Raw genomic sequence first — 21292 nt, forward strand, 5'->3', positions numbered from 1 at the left:
TATGTTAGCGTGCTGAGTGATGTTTCAATATTAGATTGACCAGTCTGGACAATAATCAGTTTAGCTCTTTATTTAAACCATCTAGTTTTTATGTGTGTTATCAAATGGTACAAAGCCTATGTCTGCTTCTCTGTGCAGGTACGTAATGACTGTCCTATCATCCCCAACCCTCTTAGTTTGCATGTGGCTATAGTGTGATTGTTCCCTGCAGCACAGTGACGGCCTGTCCAGATATGTTGATTCTTCCGTCGTCTCTCACTTCTAGTTCCAGCTCCCCGCCTCGACTGGAGCACTGGTAAGCTACACAAACACACGGAGGGGATAATATAGGAGTGTCAGTATGGTTCAGCTCAGTAGTAATGGACTGTTTATAGTTGGAAAATGACACCTGTTATCAAGTTAATGGCACATTGTAAAAGACTGTAAAAATTGCACTGGTTTAGAGTTTGACAAGTTGCTAATCAAATGTTAATGTGGAGTTGGTTAAATTAATTACCCAGCATTTTCTTCTTTCCTAGTTTCTTAGACCAGTAGCTACCTAGCACAGTGTGGGCAGAACCTGCAGGGACACAAAAGGCATAAGAAATTTACATTTCACAAGACACACTTAACGTTTACCAACTATACTGCGTGGGTGCTAGACATCTGACATTGTACATTGCAAGATTTTGTATTTTTGCCAGTATTTGCTGCTTGTATACAAATGTGTAGGATTACTTGATTATCAGAAAGTAGATTTTTGCAACATAATGTTACACACTGTAACCCAACAAAGACTGTCTGTGTTAGTAGGGCTAGTAGAAGTAGTCTACCAGTGACGGGATCCTCAGGGATGCCATTCCATGGAGAAAAGAATCTTGAGTAGAAGTCGTATCCTGGCTGGCAGTCTGGGGATCCTATTGGTAGATAAACGACAATTTGATTAACGTGTCATATTTGTTGGCTAATAGGCAAAAACCTCCAATGGGCATTTAAATGCAACCTATATACACACTAATAAAGTCTAACTAATAAAGGTTTTAGCATTGCAATGTATGTAACAAACAATTGTTACTTATTACTTAAAAGACTCTGCATGTCTTAACTTTGGTACCGCTGTAAATTTGAAATTACTGCATGTGGTCCGGCCCAACAAGTCATAAAACTGTCCAACAATATTCCCCTGGTCTAACCAAAGGAAATCATTGTTAAGCTCCTGTTACCTTTCATGGTGATGATTACTCCTTTGACTCTTCCGCTCGTCTCACTGCTCTGAAGAGCAACAGGGTCAACTTTCAGACTGGTTAGCACTGACCTGCAGAAAAGATACACATGCAGCACATAAGCAGGGTCACAAACAAACATGGTGAGACACAAGTGAGAGATTTAAGACACACTGCCCGTTTGTGAATATGAATAACTATTATACTGTGTATGTGCGTGTGCATATGTGTGTTTTGATTGTAACCTGTCACAGCTGTCAGCCAGTCGAACCAGCAGTTTCTTTGTGTTGGAGCTCAGATACACATCCTGGATCGGGTGGTTTCCAACCGCAGCCTGTATCCCACATGCAGAAGCAGAGACACATTTAAATCATCCACACACAAACACAGGAATGCAATCACACTTGCATACTACTACACATATAGACAGTGAAGCAGGAGTGTACTGTAAAACATGGTGTCTTACTGACAGGTGTCTTACTGACCTTGATGATGTCTCTGAACTCATTGGCATCCTGAAAAACACATTTTAGAAAACAAACCGTTAGAAGAATAGCATTGTGTTGTCTTTTCAAATACTTTGCAAAGTTAGTAAACAACTTTCTTTTGGAAAACCTTGCAATGCTAATGCAGGATGTTTGAGTTCTGCTAATCCAGCTACAGCTGAATCTTAAATTATTGTAGGGTGGTCACAGTTTCTGGGTTTCACTTAACTGTTTTATTTCATGTTTTTTTAGACATAATTCAACCTGTAATTGTATTATCCTTGTGTTTATCTGACCACATACTGTACCTCCTTGGTTGGTGGGTTGAGAGGAAAGTCCATGATGTACCCTTCCCCCTGCTGGGTGACAGCCAGATCTCCACTCAAGGTCTCAAACACCAGTTTGGGATTCTCATTCTCTGTGAATATTACACACAGAACATTATACTCACAGGCAAGCTGATAAACTCGGGTTACTGACAGATGTGGGTTTGTTGGCTAACAATACTTTGCCCTTTCTTGTATTTAGCTGCACTGTGAATTTACATGGAACAGCGTTACAATATGGACAGCTTTGTTATTGTCAGGTAAATCATTACAAAAGTATTTCAAAATGCCTCCCAGTTAAACTTTATGGATTTCTGTGTTTCTTTTCTTTAGTTCCAAAGCAGTTCGTGTCTGTGTGTTTGTATTGTAACTTACGCTTATGTTTGAACAGCACTGCTGCAGAGGCCAGAGTGGCATGACCACACAGATTCACTTCATTGGTTGGTGTAAACCATCGAAGTCGGAACCTTGATCCTTTTAAATCACATTGTCGGAAAGGTGCTTTAACACACAGAACTTTAACATGAAGCCTACACATAATCATCCACAGAGTCTACCATTTAACACAGCAAATTATCTAAAACATTGAGGGAAGAAACAAATATCCCTCTGGGAAAATAAATCTAAAAACAAATCTACTTGCATATACAGTATTAGTTAATTTCTTCTAAAAGTCTGAGACCTATTTGGAGTTCTACTATGGTTATGTATGGTTACTTTAGTGGAAATATTTACATTCATTCAAGAGATTTTTAAGCTGTGCATTCCTTTCTGTGCAGTTGTACCAGTTGTGAAGCTGAGTAACTACATGCTGCATTTTTAACTGGCCGCGCATTGCATTGTTCTTCCCCTTCCCAACAATGCAAGTCTTAGCTGTGTGTTGTTGCCTGTCAGACTGCTGAGGACAGGTGTTTTTTTATTGAACACAAAGAAGAAAAATTAGCTCAGTTACACGCCCAGAGGTTCACAGTTGTCTTTTTATCTGAAACCAAAATGTCTTAAACAAGGTCTGACTTGTCATTCTATCTTTGTTCTTTATAGCCACTTAATTTTCTGCAATGATTAACATGTCCATTATGACTTTATCAAAACATCTGCTTAAGTCAGTGGTATATCAATTTAATCCATAAATCTGTTTGTTTCTCTTCAGTGCGCCTGGATTTTTTAAACAGATCCTAAACCGTGAAGGCATAATCGTTAAGTGAGGGTTGTCCATACTTGCAATTAAAATCTGCACTTTCCTCTAAAGGTAAAATTGCTTGTGCTTTTTTATTCCATGAGTTCTGTGTTTGTTGTGATTCATGTATTGTACTCACAGCTACGTAGTGCCCATTTAGCATATTTTATACATTATATTATCAAGCCAGTTGGAACGAGCACATTCCCATGAAATTAACTTTGCACAATATGATTAACGTTGAGGATCCATCCCATTGGCCACTAGTGGGTATTTACGTCTTTATTGCTTGCAACAGCCTCAATAACAAGGTTGTACATTGGGCAGGGATTGTTTTAAACATTGGGGTAATTATTGTAATGAAATGCTAACCTGTCCCAGACCGGTGCATTTCTGTTCAGTTCTTTTGACAAGAAACTGATAGCTATGATCAATAATAAATTACGTAATGGTAATCTATGATCTGATATTACCTGTGGTAAAACTGTCAGAGGGATTGATCCTGGTGATGAAAGCTGTTTCTGACAGGTTCATCTCTGCTGATATCTTCTGGTACAAATCATCACTCAGTTCCTTTTTAAAACACATAAATATTTAGTTGTGACACTGAGAAATGCACATACATGGATAGATTGAAAAAAAAAAAAACTAACTATATTTTATAACAAATTGTGTAATTATGTAACTTGTGAACAACTAAAACTCGTGATTTTGCTGACTGAAAATGTCCAATTGATCAATAAATGTTACAAAGAGCAGTCGTGATCCTTGAACAAACCAAATACACAATTGGAAGTGTCTTTTACTCACATGCATAAGTGGACAAATAGCCGCAGGGTTTCCCTTGAACGGTAAATTTGTAAAGGCGTCTAGAGTAAATACTGGAATCTCCATTATGATTTGACGAAATATGAAAATGGCTTGAAACTAAAACGGCCACAGTGCGGTGAAGTTGTACACAGTCGATCCGCTGCTGTTGATGGACTTTATACCCCGTCGGTTTGGTTTCAGCAGACGCTCCTCAGTGTCCCTTCTGGTTGCCAGATTTTCAACCTATGTTTCCAGCAGCATGTTTAGACTCTTTGTCTAGTGTCGGAACTCGGAAACGAGTTAGTTATTGTCATGTAGGCTAATAGACCTATAATCTCTGCTCACTCGGTTACAAACATTTAATGAATAAACTGCGGTCATAACAGTTAAAATGTGCCTTTCGATGAAAAAATCTAGCCTACTGTTTGGGGGATACGTTTTCCTTACAATGTGTGATTTATGCTTTTGTAGATGATCATACCTAAATAATCAGCATGCTGATCTTAGTTTTTTCACAGTGCAGGCATCCACAGTGTTCTGCCTGCCTGAGTGCGACAACAAGATAGGCCTATCAATAAATGAATTGCTGAACGGGCATAAACAAATTAAATACATTTCATTACTCCCTCGGGGTTTATAAACGCACGCAACCTGTTAACAAACAATATTGATATTAATTTCAGAAATAACAACCCCTCATCCTATAATATATTTATTTTATGTATTGTTATTAACAATAGCAATACTATTAATAATAATAATAATAATAATAATAATAATAATAATATATAATATATTTATATATTGTTTTTAACGTGTCCAAGTCTCGCGACAACGTACCTGATCGGGTTTGCTGGTAAGGTTAGTGACACCTGAGGCTCGGGACAGGAGCAGGATACCGGGGACGGGAGGCGACTGTGAGATAATTTGATCATTTTCAGACACTTGTCACTGGCGTCTGACTTATTTTCGACTGGGGATATATTTTGATGACCACTGACAGCGTACGACCGTTGGGAATTGAACTAGTCTGCCCTGTACGTTTGACCGCTGTCGGTGTCCTACAGTTAACGTTAGCCTTAGCTAGCTGTTAACGTTAGCCCTTAGCTGTTAGCCTTAACGTTAGCTGTAAAGGAAACGTCACCGCCGCACGGTATCTCACCGCCTCCAGTCATTTGAATGAGGGCAAGAAAAAAAACGCTTTCTTTTTGGGGAACGATCTTGCAGGTAGGCGGTTGCTCCGCGGTGGTGTGAAACCAGCTTGCTAACGTTAATGTTATCAAGCTAACATTAGCACGTCAGCCTGACAGCAGAGGGACGTTTGTATCATTAGCTAGCTAGAGAATCCAGGCTGACAAATATTATACTGTAGCGACCTTGAAAGAAGTAACTTTACTACAGGATAAATAACGTCACGTTAGGATATGTTTGGAAAGGTCTTAGTAAGTTGAACTGTGGTTAGCGTTACGTTAGCTAGCAAGGCTCTTGGTTTTACACTATGAGACAGTTGGAAGGAGGAAGTAATAAACGTTAGTTTAACTGTTGTGACAGCTACAGTAACGTGCGTTATGGTGCTAAATGAATAGATTTCCTACCGGGTATTTGTTATTGCATACTGTTTATAATTCCGGGTACACGGTTTTCGTCTCTGGCAATTGTTTAGTTTTATACAGATTACAAACTTGTTTAATACACCAGCTTCCTGTAGAAAGGATATGCACATATTTCACAGTTGAATACTTCTGTTCTGGTTATAATGTACTGTACAAATAGAAGTAGAAGTAACATGTGGCTTTAATAATCTATAAAGACATTTTAAAGCAGTTTGTTTAACGCATTTATTTATTAAAGCAATCTGCACAGATAATACTCAGAATTGTACTGTCCTTAATTTAGACCTTGCGCCCAGGGACTGCACACACTGAGGATTGTTAGGAGGTCAGCGGATACTGGAAGCACAGCGTTATTTAATGATGACTGTGTGACATGGTCTTTGCCAAGTGTCTGTGTTCAGTGAAATAATTATTGACACAGTAATGTAATGTGTTGCTGCTATGCTGTTCTCTCTTTGGCAGTGAGGATGTCTTTGAATGAAGAGGGTTATGTGGTTCGGATCAGAGGACTACCCTGGTCCTGCACGCAGGAAGAGGTTGCCAGTTTTTTCTCTGGTGAGAATACACATATCTTAACAGCTTGAGGCATGAAAAGTGTGATTGACATCTAGAATAATAAACACAACTATTTTGCTTTGTGATTTCAGGGCTGCACTGCAAAACCAGTCTGCTCAGCTTAGCTATGCAATTGAAATCTGCTACAAAAACTTTTTTTATTGTTTGCATAAGTGGAATCTAACTGGCATCATAGACATTTTATATGTGACTGTCCAAGAGTCTTCTCTCTCTCTCTCTCTCTCTCTCTCCTACAACCTGTCTTGTTACGCACAGAAACAACATGGGTTTCCCAACCTCGTCTTAATATTTCAAATTTCTCACGACTCCAGCCGTTAGAAAGCGGTCAGGATCTCAGGTGGATCAGATAATGGTATATTGTTAGATTCTACTTGCTTGAGCTCCAAATGGCTCAAATTAGATTGGCTCTAGTTGTACCCTTTATTCTTTTTTTTTCTTCTTCTTCTTTATGACAGGAAATGTTTGTGTAGGCATCCTTTTAAGGAAATGTCAATCAATGCTACTTATTTACAGACTGTGACATCGTTGGGAAAGTAAACGGAGTGTGCTTTACCTACTCCAAAGAAGGACGTCCTAGTGGAGAGGCTTTTATTGAGCTGAAAATGTCTGAGGATTTCAAGAATGCCCTCGCCAAGGACCGTAAATACATGGGACACCGATACATAGAGGGTAAGCAATATAACCAATCACGACGGACTAATGGACCAGTGTGTGTTTACCTGTGTTGACTTTGTCTTTGAACAATTGCCGCATTATATGACATTACTGATATAACACAGTCAAAGCGCAACATACTCTTTTATTTACTCTGTCTCCGTGTTTGCCATGCATACAAAAGTTTGTTTTAGCTCACCTGTATTGAATTCCCCATACAAATATAAGTGTGTGTGTGTGTGGCTTTAAACCAAACTAATGAAGAAATTGTAATTTTCTAAGTTTAATTGTCCTTTCAGATCTTGACTTTGACATGTTTGTGTGCGTGTGTATGTCTGAATCAGTGTTCAAGTCGAACCGTAGTGAGATGGACTGGGTGCTTAAACGTAGCGGCCCTGCTGACTATGACAGCTGCAGCGGCTCCATGTTGCGACTTAGAGGCCTTCCCTTTGGCTGCAGCAAGGAGGAGATTGTTCAGTTCTTCTCAGGTACATACACTTTTGTAACTATTATTGAATTGTACTACTATTACACCATTTAAGTTAATCTGAGGAATAGTTTTTACAGACACGCTGTAGTTTTGTAATTTTCTTGACTGTAAAACACCATAGTGTAAGGGTGCAGACAGAACTGCAGCTAGCTTTCTTAGCATGCAGTGCAAGACAATCAAATGAGACAAAACCACTAAAAGCTCTGCATACATTTCACTCATCTCTTGGTTAATATGAATGTGTTCAGAGAGGGGACGGAAGCAGCGTGAAACACTGCCTGACAGACAGCTCTATGTGTGATTAGAGGAGTAGAATCGCTTGTTGACTGGCGCAGAGAAATGCACTTTGCGGTGCTCTGTGGCGTTTTGTGGTGCTCCCGCCTCCTGTCTATTGCCCGGCTCGATCTGCTCTTTGCAACGTGCCAGGGCTCCATCAAAAATAGACACGGCATGTATTTTTAGCGGAGCAGAGCGGATAGCCCCTTCTGGGACCCTTCTAAAACGCTGGTGGAATCACAAGCATTGTCTAGAGTGGTTGCAATCAGCTGCGCCCAGTGGAATCCAATAGGTCTAGTTTAAGGAAATATAAAACATGCAACAAATTTAAATAGCTATTATTCAGATATGAATAATATGATATGATTCAATCAGGATTTATAGTGCCTTAACAATGGAATCTGCGTTATTTATTAGTTCTGTTTTATTTTTTCATCATCATTTTCTGTTTTAAAGCCATATTTTCCTGTGGATGTTAACATTAAAACTGTTGAAGTGGCTTAAGGAGATCGTCACTATCTCTCAAAAGTGGTTAGACATGATTTCCCACTGAATGTTCTGAACGCTTTATTTATAACTGCCACACACTAAGTTGAGATGTGGTTCTGTATACGGTAATAATCTAACCTGGTAGCATTATGCACATATATAACAATCACAAATATGGTAATAACATTTTAGATATAATCTAATAACACTTAAAATGTATTACTGCTGCAGCAAAAGGCGCTGTGAAATCTTTTGGGTGCACCTAAGTGATGTGCTGCTGCACCTAAATGAAAAAGTAAGGCGTACCAGTGCAACCAATGTAAAAAGTTAGTCTGGAGCCCTGCTTCATTAAATAAGGCCAACAAATACTTGTAATTAAAAGTCTTAAGAAAAAGTCTACTATCTGTTTCTTACATTGTTCCAAGTCTAAAGGCCCAAGTAGAATATAAAGCCACAATACGTAGAATTTCTATCTGATTATAGCGTCTTTAACATTATTCTGGTGGTTAGTTCATATTTGTACAAAAGTGGAACAATGGCCAACTTTACATTTACAATTTTTTTTTTTTAAAGAGTACTTTGGAATTAGGAAATGTGTCTTTGATTGTATCACGACAAATTCAAAATACTGCCAACTGCACTTTGAACAGTGCTTTCCACTTTACTGATCAGACCAGAACTACACACCACGACATAAGGATACGAAAAAACACGAACATCCAAAGTACATTTTCAGAGTTGCCAACACACTATCTTTTCACATTTTGGATTTCTCTCATATTATAAAATGGTATTAATTTGACTTATAGTCAGTCAACATGTCTGTGTGTCATGGCCTAAAGGCCTAATGTACTGTATGTATGTATGTTCTTGTAGTATAGTTATACTGTGTTTACCAATTTGTCCTTGTTATGAAATGTTAGTATGCCTCATACCATGTTTGTGTAAAGCTAACAATTTATTTAGCATGCATATTTTATATGATCTTAATATCATGCCTCTTAAAGGGGGTTCAAAGATAGGCTGGGCTAGTTTGGCTGAGAGGAGGCAGTCCCATGATGCTGATCTGGGGTCAGTATTGTGATTATGCTCACTGGCAGCCTTTATCTAAGATAATCAACACTTAAGAATGATGATGGGACAGTGTGGATCAACACTAATAATTAATGATGTTGAACTAAATTCAGTTAAGTGTAAGAACATTTTTGGTATGCGTCCACTTTAATTTTATAGCTGCTGACTCCAGGCCAGTATTTGTTTAATCGCCTTGCTGGGCACCTTGTGTAAATACATTTCATACATTCATTCAGAGGTCCCTTTTTAATGCAGTCTTATCAGATACTACAGCTGCTATTTATTAATCCTGAAAGCTCCAGTGATGCAGTGGGTGTTGTTCTTTCTATTCTACACATCTATCAGTCTACCTACCGACCTATGTATTTATGTGTGCTTGGGTTGAAGGGTTGAGAATCGTGCCAAATGGGATTACTCTGCCAGTGGACTACCAGGGGAGGAGCACAGGGGAAGCCTTCGTGCAGTTTGCCTCAAAGGAGATAGCAGAAAAGGCTCTGGGGAAACACAAGGAAAGAATAGGGCACAGGTGGGACAGAGGGGAAAGGGACGGGCTGGACTGGGTTGGGCTTCTATTGCAGTGTTTAATGGGTGGTCATATTCGAGTAATTATGGTATTAATGGTATGGGTTCTGTTATGGTTGAATGATAAGCATGGGTTGGTGTGCTAGAATAATTATGGTTAACAATAATAACATGGGTAAATGAATTGGGTGGATCATGTTTAATAAAATGATAAGGGGATGGGTTTTAATGGGTTTATATATTGTAACAATGGTGACATGTTGAATAATGAGATGAAAGCTCTAATCTGTAAATTTAAGGTGGTGTGAGTATTTTATGCCATAGACAGTTTTGCTGTTGGTCGTCTAGGACCTGGGAGATCTATTTATTAGTATTAGAGCAACATTTTGGTACATTGGATCATTTTATTGACCATTCATATCGTTTTATACATGTATTTTACAGATAATTTACTGTAGATGAGGGGATTAGGGTTAGCCAAGGCAGCCTCTACCATTAAAGCATCTCTTTTGGCATTTCTTAATCATTAAAATGATCAATGCAACACCTAAAAGCCCTGTAAGGATTTTCTTTACTGTAAGTAACAAGTGGAGGTTGGCATAGAAAATCCTTTACTACAGCCCTTATCCCAGCTAATAATGAGATTTTGTTGAGGTTGTTCAGACACTCAGCTCCAGGTTAAAACTACTTAGACCACTATTTAGAATATTTGTTTTTTTGTGTGTTTATGTATGTATGTGGCTTGAGCGAAGCAATTTCTATGCCTTAACCCTCTCCTCTGCCCCAATCCACCCCATGGGCCTCTTATATTGCAGGTATATAGAGATTTTTAAGAGCAGTCGCAATGAGATCAAAGCCTACTACGAGCTGCCCCGGCGGGGGATGGGAGGCCAGAGACCGGGGCCCTACGATAGACCCATGATGGGGGCACCCAGGGGAGGGTTTTTTGGGCCCGGGCCTGGCCGTGGTGGGGCTCTGATGGACACCATGAGGGGTGGAGGGGGCTATGGAGGAGGTAAGCAGTGTTCTGTGTTTCTGCATAAAGGAATATTTGTGGCTGCAAAAGTGTAATTGGTCAGTGTAGATGATCAGACATTTTTGATATCTTTTAGCAACCTTTTATTGTGATTTATAACTTCAGTTTACGCTTCTACTTTTATGGTGGAAAGGGTGACTAATGGGCTCCCTGGCCCACACTAAATTTCATTATTTCCTTTTTCCGAGCCAGCAGAAAACAAAGTTTTATTATCCAGTCGGCTTGTTATTAGGTTTTATCATCTGTGTTGTGGAGCCGTTGGTGATGTGAAAGAATGAGCTCCGCTTCAATTGTGTTATGTTTGTGTCCAGGTTACGGTGATTTTGACAGCTACAATGGCTTCAACAACTACTGTTTTGGCAACGGCATGTTTGATGAGCGAGTGAGAGGAGAAAGGGTAGCAAGAGGTAAAGTCCAAAAATGTTTTACCATCTAGAGTCTGCCATTCAGAAATCCATGTTTGTAAGCCTCAATTTATAAAGACTTCGGCATCCCTGCCAAAAGGCTAAAATGGCTTCCAGTAATTGATTTGTTTACATTTTTTCTCTTTCAAATGAATGACAGTTTGACACAAATCTAAAATAAAAAATAAAAACATTTTTAAGTTTTATATTGATTATGTGAATAAATAAAATTAGGATTGTTGGATTTGTAAAGCAGCATATTTTGATCTTCCTGGCTTGTAGTCCCTCATAGGAGGCTATATAAATACATCACACGTTTAACAAGACCCATTAATAACCTAAACACACATACGTATGTTTTTCTTCTAATCTGTTGTTTTTCTTATTAAGTAAAGAAAAGTTGGTATGTATCAGATTACTTCTCTTTTCTACATCAATAAAGGTTGGATTGGTAATCTGTGGATGCATTTGTGTTTTGGCTCAGGGATAGGAGGCCACGGTTACGGTGGTCAAAATGATGTTTGTTCGAGCCTCCACAGCGGTCATTTTGTCCATATGAGGGGTTTACCTTTCCGTGCCACAGAGGGAGACATCGCTAAAGTAAGAACACACACACACTGAGGCCAGTTGATTTTATTATTTCTCTTAAAGATTCTTTCTAACAATATGCAGGGCATGTTCAGGTCTTGAAAAGTCTTTAAAAGCACTGAATTCAGTTTCCTCAAAGCCCTTCCAAAAGCCTTACATTTAACTAACCGAAGTCATAGATTGTTTTCTGTTTACTGCTTCACGCAGTGATGTTAGTTATAAACTGTTTTTGTATCAGGAGAGGTTGTACACTTATAGTGGCATTATTGGTAAAGTGGATTGTGCTGCAGGAGGCTGTTCAATCCAGTTCAGTTAGCTCTATCAGATCTGTAGCAAACACTGTCACTACTGCCAGCTGCAGCAGCTAGGAAGCCTATCCAAGTGTTGATTTTAGCTAAATCTTCCATCAAAACATTCAATCATTTTGGTGAATCCACCCATACATTTTCTGTCACGAATCTGTAAGGCTGTTTTCTGTTAATGTTGTGTTCATACTGTATAATGGTGTTGGTCAGGAAGCCTAACAAGCTACTACATTTAAATAAATGCTGAATGTTGATAGTCATGAAAAAACTTTGACAGTTGGACATTATCTATGTCTGCCTGCTCATGTATGTATGTATCTGTCTTGTTCGTGTAGTTCTTCTCTCCCTTGAATCCCCTGAGGGTCCACGTTGATGTGGCTCCCAACGGGAAGTCGACTGGAGAAGCAGATGTGGAGTTTCGCTCCCATGAAGACGCTGTGGCAGCCATGTCTAAAGACAAGAACCACATGCGTATGTCCTCCCGTTTTCTTCTTCAGCCTTTCTTTGTCTTTTGTTGGTTCGTGTGACACCTTTTTTCACGCTACATGAGAGGATCAGCTGTAGCTATAGCAGAACCAGAATAATGGCATAAATCAACAAGCTCAACAGATAAGCTATTAATAAGGGTTTTAGATGGTTTACTGAGTGGGGCAGGTCTTAATGTTGGAATTTCTTTTTAAAGAGCATTATGAATATATAATCCTGGTATTTCTCATGACATTATTTGAGATATTTCAGATTGTACTTAAACTTGGACATAAAGCAGGTGAATTTAATTTACATTAAACAGTAGAATAAATACAAGTTCTTCAATATGTATAACGGATTGATGTTTTCTCCACAGAGCATCGCTATATTGAGCTGTTTCTTAACTCAACAGCTAGTGGAGCAGCTGAAATGAGTGAGTTTTCCATATCTTTTATGATAATATAAATAAAAGTTGGGTGTTAGTTCTTTTATCTTAATTGTTTAACTCGCACTAGCCATGTTTCCATCCACACGTTTTGATGCGAATTAAGTAATATCGAATGAAAAATACCTTATGGAAACCGTAAAACATCAACACAAGGTTTGTACGTTCCATCTCTTTTGGATTTTCTCTTAATCGGTGAACGGCTTATGCGATAAATGCTGATGCAAACGTTATTTGCAGAATAAATAATGAATTGCGATTACGTTTTAGGTCATTTTATGGTTGCAACATGCCATAAAACGAAGAAGAAGTTGTTTTAGGTCATTTCTGCCACAGATTTCCGCTTTCTTTGGGTGTCAACAATGACCGATAGGCGGACGAACAAGGAGACGAGACTTTGAGAATGTAATTAACAAGCAAAATATAACGGCTATATGTCGCTATCAGTTGGCACATAAGCACTATTACAACTTATTAATCAAAACTTATTAGCAATATTAATCATTAGTAGGTAGACGGTGCGATCCATTTCAAAACTTTGTTCGCAAATGTTAGTTTGAATGTTGTGGGATTCAGTGCAAAAATGAATGGAAACAACTTAAAACGTCTCAAATATATTCAATATACCAATTTGACCACAAAATGGCATTACGCACAGGTTTTTATTTGCTTTCAAGCCGTTGGATGGAAACGCTTTCACTGCCTTTATTCGCGTGAATGTTTCTAGTGAACTTCAGATAATTCGATTGACAAGTGGATGGAAACATAGCTCTAGTCATTACGGTCATAAGAAATCACTTCATCTTTTTCACACTGATCTATCTTTTCAAAACCATCTCAGGTCGTGGCGGTGGTGGTTACTATGGTAACTCAGGAGGGGGCGGAGGCTCACGGAGCAGCGGGCTGCGAGGTTCATACTGATGTCATCCCACGCTTCCAATCCATCCTGGCGTTTGTCTCGCGTCTCTTCAGGCCACATTCACTCGATTACTTTTTCTAAGCAGAAGAGCTGATCTGAAGTCAGTCATTTGTTTTGTAACCGCTGTTCTTTTTATGGTGGTTGTACTAAAATCTTATTTCAGATACTAGAACAGATCAGATATGACCTCAACAAGCACTATTATTATACCATTCCTCAACGCATATGAAGAACGTAACTTGTCAATATTAAGATGTTGGAGATGTTGTGCTAAATGTGGTTAATGGGACATATAGAGCATTTCTTGTTTCTTACATTATTATTTTTTTTAAACAATTGGTTATAGTAATAGTTTTTCATGATTTACATGAAAAGTACTACTTTTTTTTAATCAAACACCAATTATTTTGCCAGAGTTTTGAATGGCATTGAAAGGGATGCACTTTAATTTGTCTTGTTTCACATCTCACTGTTGGCAGGAGATGTTAGTCAGTGCAGAGGAGACCGATGAACAGCTGAGGGATTTAATAAGTAGAAAAGGATCATTTTGAGCATGGTCACTTTGAATCTAATAAGTTGATGTGAACTTTGCTTTGGATTGGATGACGGTCTGGGGTGAATGATGCTCTTTAGGAGGTGGAGCAGTAAGAAGAAACGTCAAAACATTCCATCTCTAAGAAATTCTGATTTTAAAAAAGAAAAAAAAGAGGGGGAAAAAAAGTAGTTTATAAAACCTTTGTTTATTCTGGTTTAAACTTATTTTCAGCAGTACATTTGACCAAGCTGTAATATACTAATTCAAACTGGATTTCAGATCAGCTTTTCTGGTTTGAAAAGTTTGATAAATGTGAGCCATTGTGTTTTTTATGAATGTTTTCATTACAGAATTTAAAACTAAGTTGAATATATATTCCACTCTCAAAGAGTGAGAGTGAAATAAAGTCTCTATATTTGAGCTGTACATTTTGCCTAATAAATTTTATATTTAATTATTTCTTTTTCCCTGACTCTAGCATCACTTTTGAAGAGGTATTTGTGTTAATGTACATCGGAATTAAAAAATATAATGGAGAAACAAGTTAGTGGATTTCAGTGGAACACAGGAAAAAGACCCAACAGTGCAACAGGAGTAAATGTTCACAGAAGAAATTTCAATAATGTACATTAAAATGACAGAAAACATGTACAAACGATTGTATTTTGATTTAATCAGAAACTGCTACACAGTCAAGGCAACACACTGTTGGCAATAAAGTTAATATTAAACTGGCAGGATTTAGTAAGCTAAAGGGCCACAGTGATTTTTATCAACACTATGTACATACAGTGGTATTAACACTGTACAAGTCCCATTGAAAGCTGGGAGATTTATAAGAGTGACACTGTACAAAAAGGGTTTAGGCCTGGGTGCAATTCAGAAACATTTGCCTATAGTACTTAATGATGATTAATGAGTTTTTTTATATTTGAAACCATAAAAACCCTTATTGAAATGAACCCAGGCCTGTTTTATCTATTCATGGGAATGAATACTTCCAGTTCTTAAAAAGTCACAGGCTGTAAACGTGTTTAGGTACAAAACCAGAGTGTGCAGTGGAACCCGTGACTAAAGACTACTTTACAATCATCAGCATTAGTTTAACAACACAAATACAAAAAAAAAGGAAAAAAAATGGTTTAGAGTTTCAAACTTTCCCTCTCAGGAATGGAGCAGCAGTAAAGTGTGGTCCTTCTATAACGTCTCCATCTGCACAGATTACAACTAACTTCAAGTGAACAGGGAAAAGCTCAAACTAGTTCCCTGGACTTTTGAAAATAAAAACGAATGCGCCAAATCAAATATAAATACTCTGAAATTCGTCTATATTACACGTAATATAGGATTGGCAACTGTTCAAACATACTTTGTGGCTATGGTGTCAGAAGTGTGTAACACTAAGTCTGTTCACTAAGTAGTCAGTGAAGTGGTCCTGCTGTAAGCTAGCTGTCAGTGGTTCATCAGCTAAAGAGCCAGTTGGTCTGATTTCAATCTGTCGCCAGAGATCACGACGTCATCGGTTGCTCTTCTTGGTCCTTACAGCAGCATCCACTGCATTAGTGTCTCAAACAAAGTGAAATGTCTTTAATCTAGACTTTTGCTTGGCTAGTATAGGCTAGTGTTGCTTTGAAATATTTTAGATTTTCTCTACAGAAACTCTCTAGAAATCTAGCGCTCATTTTGGCAATGTGAGAAGCACAAGTAAGTAATATTCACTGCATTTATACAGGTACAAACAGGGCCAACATTGTTAAAAAACAACAACAACTTTCGGTTCCTTTGAAAGCCACAGGCCGAAGAGGAACTAGTCTGGTCATAGTGTCAGCAGAGCAAAACCTGCTTGGAGCTGTGAGCGTTCCTGGAATTAGTTTGTAGAAAGGTCTTTGTCACAAAATATATTCCCATGTTGCTCCTGTGAAACGACTGCAATTAAAACGGTTCTGATCTCCTCACAGCAAACTAAACAGAAATGTATCCAGTTTATATTTCAGTTTAGTATCTAGTAAAGTTGGACTAGTCTTTTGTGCCTGTGTAAATAGTGCCTTTATGTTTGTGTTAATGTCACTCCACCTCAAAAGGAGGTGCTTTGCAGTCTGACTCACTTACAAGACCACGATACTGTGTGAATAAATTATATAATCTCGTGTTTGGCTATACACTTAATGTATACAGTTTGATGCTTGATACATACATTATAATGATGCATTACTACATAAGACTTGAAGGTTTGGTTGAAGATCTGCATTTAGCTGCAGCAGTGCTCGTCACAGTCAGTGCCGTTTCACTTTCAGTTCATAGTAAAGTGGTTCCTCCTTTCATAGCAGAGCTCTGTCCTCAGACAGTTCTGTTTTGCATGACTCTCTGTCAATGTACTGTAAATGATTTAATCTGTATAACTGATGTATATTTAGGATAGATAATGATTGTTTATGATATTAAAGCAGACCAAAGATTCTAACTCCTTCGATTTCGATGTAAGACATGTCAGCCTATGTTGTAGTGGGCGATTGCCTCCTGATTACATGAGATGTTTTTTTATGTATACCGCAAAACATCTGCAAAGAAAGTAGTGACGTCAAACAAAGACGGGTTACAATGATGCAGAAGCCCCGCATTTTATCTATGAGGGACCTTTTCAACCTGTAAATGAAGACAAATTAAATGTTCTTGTTGTGTTTATGCACACAGTCCATTTCTAGCAGCAAACTGTGTTTAGAGAAGTTGGGAGATGCTTCTTACAGAGGACCGGAGGGTGCTGATCGGATCTCTGATTGTTTGAAGCAGTCACGGCAGCAGTGTGGGGCTCCTTCACGTTGGATTGGAGGAGCATCGCTGGAGGAGGAGGGCGTGGCAGGTGTCACAGACTCGGACTGGTTTTGGTGACGCGGGCAGAGGGAGCTCATTGTCAGAGCAGCTGTTACAGAAAATCTCCCCACAGTTCCTACAATGGTGCTGAAGACACAGACAGAGAGAACCACAATAACTATCCATTTAGTTGTGTTGGGCTTATCGGTGCAAATGAGCTTTTAAGAGGACCAAATGTCTTGTTGAGTTTCTGCAAGTTGTCTCTTCATCCATGGTGGGGGTCAATGCTGACACTAACTATAAGTTACTTTATGGGTTTTTTTTTCATATAAAATGCTGTTTCTGCTGGAAATAAAGGAATTCCTGCATGTGATGTAGATTTGTATGCATATTAGTTTTTTCTGCATTTATTGTTTTTTATATTAATGTTTAATATGTTTGTTTTGTGTGTTTATGTATGTACATTTCGCATTGGACATACTATACTATGACTAATATTGACATACTATAGACTTTTTTTCACTCTTTGACATACTATAATATGACTTTTTTGACATACCATACTATGACTTTTTGATGGCTTTTTTCTACATTCTATGCCAACACTGTTTTCAACATTCTCTATTTGGTATAACAGTGGCTCAGTGGTTAACACCATCCAAACAGCACCAGCAAGTAGAAACTGCAGACTCAGACCCAGGTTCGATTCACAGTATGACTTTTTTCAACAAACTATACTATGACTTTTTTCCGTCATACTGTACTATGACTTTTTTTACATACTATACAATGACTTATCGACATTCTATTATGACTTTTGACATACTATACGTACTAGACGTACTATATATACTATTACTTTTTATTGCTTTATTCAACATACTATGACTTTTTTCGATATACGGTACTAAATTATAATTTTTTTAACATGCTATACTATGACTTTTCAACATACTATACTATGACTTTTTTGACATACTATACTATCACTTTTTATAGACAGGTTATCCCATGACTTTTTACAACATACTATACTATCACTTTTTCGATTAACTATACAGTGACTTTTTTTGACATACTATAATAGTATGACTTTTTTCAACATACCTATACTATGACTTTTCTTTTAAAAAAAAACTTAAAATATTCTACTTTTGTTTAATACATTATAATTCAACATTTCAATTAAATTCATACCAATTAAAACCATTCTCACTATTCCAATCTTCTTCTTGCGCAATTATGCCAGCAATCCAGTTTAGCTTTGGCAATTTAGCTTTTCAGCAATTACAAGCATTTTCTGCAGGAAATGCATTTTCTAGTTCAAATTGTCATATAACTTGACATTTATTTATGCAAAAAGGATGTGGATTACCAACTTCCTCACCAACATATCAGAGGCAAAGACTATATAAAGAGATCAGGGGCCCTCAGATGATTCCCAGTGCTGTTTCTGACCATGTCTGGATTGGATGTGGGAACACACAGGATTGGAAAATCTCCATTTCCTATTTGTGGTCATTTGTTGACTGACCTTTCGTCTTGAGATGGAGAACTCTTTCTCACACAGCTTGCAGTGGCTGGCTTCTTTGTCCTTCAACCAAACTTGACCCCCCTGCAACAATACAACAAAAATCTCTCTTTTACCCTAACTTTACATTATAAATGTTACAGAACAGCACACAACACACTTTACAACTCCAAATCAGCAGAACTAGATTTGTTTCTAGTTTTTCTCTGGTTCCTCCCTGCTCTTTTACTAATATCTTATCTAACTTATCATCTTTGTGATGGAGAGAGTTTAGATTAAAGTGCCCATATTATGAAAAAATAACATTTTCTGGGATTTGGGGTGTTCTTTTGTGTCTCTGGTGCTTCCACACACATACAAACTTTGAAAAAAATCCATCCATGCTGTTTTGAGTGAGATACGGTTTCTGAATGTGTCCTGCCTTCAGTCTCCTAGTGAGCTGTTCAAAATCGGCTCGGACTGTGACGTCACAGTCCGAAATGAGCTAGCTAACCACAACCGTTAGCTTATTAGCATGCTAACGCTAATGCTAACGCTAGCATGCTACGTCGTTCTCAATAGCAAAATCTGCTACAACACACACAAGTTCACCATAATCTACAAAAGAACTACTTACATGTGTGCCCTCATTTAGAAGTCTCCCAGCTAATCCTGCCTTGTAACTGACCAAAGTTGGAGAAACAGGCTTTCTTTTACTGTCTCTAGAGTTAGCTAGCTGACATGCTCTACATCTGAGCTACTGAGCATGTGGGAGTGCAATCAAAGATAGTACAGAAGAAGAAGATGAAAAGAGGTCTCACTCTGTAGCTAAAACAGAAACCAGGTGAAAAAAGGATCTGCAGCAGTGAGAGAGAGCTGTGCAGTACAACAAAAATATGGTGTTTTTTGAAAATTAAACCATGTAAACCTATTCTGGTACAACCTTAAAATACAGTTATGAACCTGAAAATGAGCATAATATGGGCGCTTTAAATACATTTTTTCCTGCCATTTTACTTTACCTGAAGAGCTTTGTTGGCTTCTTTGATGTCCTCAATCTTCAGTTTGGATCTGATGACAAGAAATACAGAAAAATGGAAACAAATTATAAAAAAAAAAAAAGTAAACAATATTAGCAAGAGGTTCTCTTTTTTTGTTTCATTCAGGAAAGCTTGTTTTGCTTTCTAAAGAATTGTAAACTTTACTTCTTTCCAAGAATGTAAATTGCATGTGATTTGTTGTAAATTAGCTAAAACCTTCAAAGCTCTGGTATGGTCCTCTATGATCTAAAGAATTTAATAAAAGAAAAATTAATTTAATTAATTTTTTTACCTGAAATTTATATGATGATGAACACAAAAACTGAACATCTATTAGAATACATGTTTTTAAAAGGCTATTTTTGTCCTCTAAAAGACACAACATAACATAAGATTTTAAAATCTTACTGAGGACATTTGGGGTTAGAACATTTAACTATCTGTAAAGACAGCTTGATTATGGTGCAGATTGTTTAATTAAAGCATACACACTCGCTCAGTTTGGAGCCTAGTTCCTCGAGAGCTTGTTCTTGGTCCTCACAGACGGTCTTCAGCTGAATGTTTTCATCCTGGAGACGATGGAACTCCTGGGGAAAATAAACACAAAACAACAGAGGACATGCATCAGATCAAATCAGATCATATTCTGCAAATGCTCAAAGTTATGCACGTGTAATAAAACCTACTATACAATATCACATAAATGGTACATTTCTTTCTCTCCTTTTTACCTTCTTTAGTCCGTTGATCTGCAGCGCCTCTGTGCTGAGCTGAGCCACCGTATCCCTCTCTCTCTCTAGGTCATTTTGTAACGTCTGCCTCCACTCCCTCTCTATCTTCAGGTCCGTCTCCAGCTGCTGGCTACAGGAGCACCACGAACATGTATATACAACACCAATAACAAGAATAAAGATAACGAGACAGAGATAGGGACATAATGAGTAACAAATTATATTAGGGCACACTGGTTTGTATAATGTTTGTTTTAATTGTGATCTACTGGTCCTAGGTTCATGAATTAGGGCTATGACAGTTCAAGGAAGAAAAGCTTTATCACCAACAGCTGGCTTACCATGCTACACAGTTTATGGTTTACTGACTATGTTGTGTCTCTCTCTGAGCACCACAGATTCTGTAGATTAAGTGTTCATGAACATGTGCGCATGAGTCTAACAATCAGTCCGTCTTTGGAGGCGTTTTGCTTACAGTTGCTTTTCTCGGTGTTCGATCTGCCGCTGCAGGCTGTCGGCCTTGTTGGCAAAGTCCAACTTGAAGCGTCTGGTTCCCTCCTCGGCTGAGGTGCGGTGCCTCTCTGCCTCCTGTAATCTGCACCATTATAACCAGGGACACACTCAGGACCATGGAGAGAAAAAACTGGGGGGGTTGGTATGGAGGGAGAAGGAGAAAATAAACGAGGAAGACGGGAAGGAGGATGAGGGTAAGGAAGGAGATTAGGGTCTGAGGTTTCTGGATGGAACCATGAAGGAGAGATGGCGGAGGATAAATGAAGAAGGTTGGGGTGAAGGATGGCGTTGTAATT

At 38.2% G+C, this 21292-nt stretch overlaps 3 protein-coding genes across 7 annotated transcripts in view; 1 reads left to right on the forward strand and 2 right to left on the reverse strand.

Annotated features, from left to right (window-relative positions):
* Positions 1 to 54: 54 nt before the first annotated feature.
* Positions 55 to 4468, reverse strand: LOC120556252 (phenazine biosynthesis-like domain-containing protein 1). Its single transcript, XM_039795713.1, has 10 exons — positions 4001 to 4468; positions 3664 to 3763; positions 2389 to 2487; positions 1996 to 2105; positions 1688 to 1717; positions 1448 to 1536; positions 1203 to 1294; positions 813 to 896; positions 497 to 559; positions 55 to 300 (listed from the first exon to the last, which is right to left on the reverse strand). The coding sequence occupies exons 1-10, from the start codon at positions 4082 to 4084 to the stop codon at positions 188 to 190; spliced, it is 864 nt and encodes a 287-aa protein (XP_039651647.1). The 5' UTR covers positions 4085 to 4468; the 3' UTR covers positions 55 to 187.
* A 372-nt stretch (positions 4469 to 4840) lies between these two features.
* Positions 4841 to 14852, forward strand: hnrnph3 (heterogeneous nuclear ribonucleoprotein H3 (2H9)). Of its 3 annotated transcripts, none has more exons than XM_039795710.1 (11): positions 4841 to 5227; positions 6076 to 6168; positions 6703 to 6858; positions 7188 to 7331; positions 9560 to 9698; positions 10510 to 10709; positions 11042 to 11137; positions 11619 to 11734; positions 12363 to 12498; positions 12872 to 12928; positions 13782 to 14852. In XM_039795710.1, the coding sequence occupies exons 2-11, from the start codon at positions 6081 to 6083 to the stop codon at positions 13859 to 13861; spliced, it is 1212 nt and encodes a 403-aa protein (XP_039651644.1). In that variant the 5' UTR covers positions 4841 to 5227; positions 6076 to 6080; the 3' UTR covers positions 13862 to 14852. The 3 variants fall into 3 exon arrangements, with proteins under 3 accessions (XP_039651644.1, XP_039651645.1, XP_039651646.1); XM_039795711.1 differs by having other exon boundaries at positions 4841 to 5037; XM_039795712.1 differs by having other exon boundaries at positions 4845 to 4917.
* A 195-nt stretch (positions 14853 to 15047) lies between these two features.
* Positions 15048 to 21292, reverse strand: part of rufy2 (RUN and FYVE domain containing 2) — a 30745-nt gene continuing 24500 nt past the window's right edge. For all 3 annotated transcript variants that reach the window (XM_039795707.1, XM_039795708.1, XM_039795706.1), the window contains 6 exons: positions 20959 to 21078; positions 20484 to 20613; positions 20245 to 20339; positions 19735 to 19783; positions 18737 to 18817; positions 15048 to 17349 (listed from right to left, as the gene is read on the reverse strand). In XM_039795707.1, the coding sequence (XP_039651641.1) occupies positions 17206 to 17349; positions 18737 to 18817; positions 19735 to 19783; positions 20245 to 20339; positions 20484 to 20613; positions 20959 to 21078 (619 nt within the window). In that variant the 3' untranslated portion in view covers positions 15048 to 17205. The remainder of the gene's footprint in view (positions 17350 to 18736; positions 18818 to 19734; positions 19784 to 20244; positions 20340 to 20483; positions 20614 to 20958; positions 21079 to 21292) is intronic.

This window comes from Perca fluviatilis, chromosome 3 (assembly GCF_010015445.1).
Source record: "Perca fluviatilis chromosome 3, GENO_Pfluv_1.0, whole genome shotgun sequence".
NCBI lineage: Eukaryota > Metazoa > Chordata > Actinopteri > Perciformes > Percidae > Perca > Perca fluviatilis.

Coding starts and splice junctions, on each gene's coding strand:
- LOC120556252 (XM_039795713.1), bottom strand. CDS start 4,084: ATGGAGATTCCAGTATTTACTCTAGACGCCTTTACAAATTTACCGTTC. Junction 2,106..2,388: donor AGTGCTGTTCAAACATAAGC/GTAAGTTACAAT, acceptor TAATATTCACAG/AGAATGAGAATCCCAAACTG. Junction 897..1,202: donor AGTAATCATCACCATGAAAG/GTAACAGGAGCT, acceptor ATCTACCAATAG/GATCCCCAGACTGCCAGCCA.
- hnrnph3 (XM_039795710.1), top strand. CDS start 6,081: ATGTCTTTGAATGAAGAGGGTTATGTGGTTCGGATCAGAGGACTACCC. Junction 7,332..9,559: donor GATTGTTCAGTTCTTCTCAG/GTACATACACTT, acceptor CTTGGGTTGAAG/GGTTGAGAATCGTGCCAAAT. Junction 9,699..10,509: donor AAGGAAAGAATAGGGCACAG/GTGGGACAGAGG, acceptor CTTATATTGCAG/GTATATAGAGATTTTTAAGA.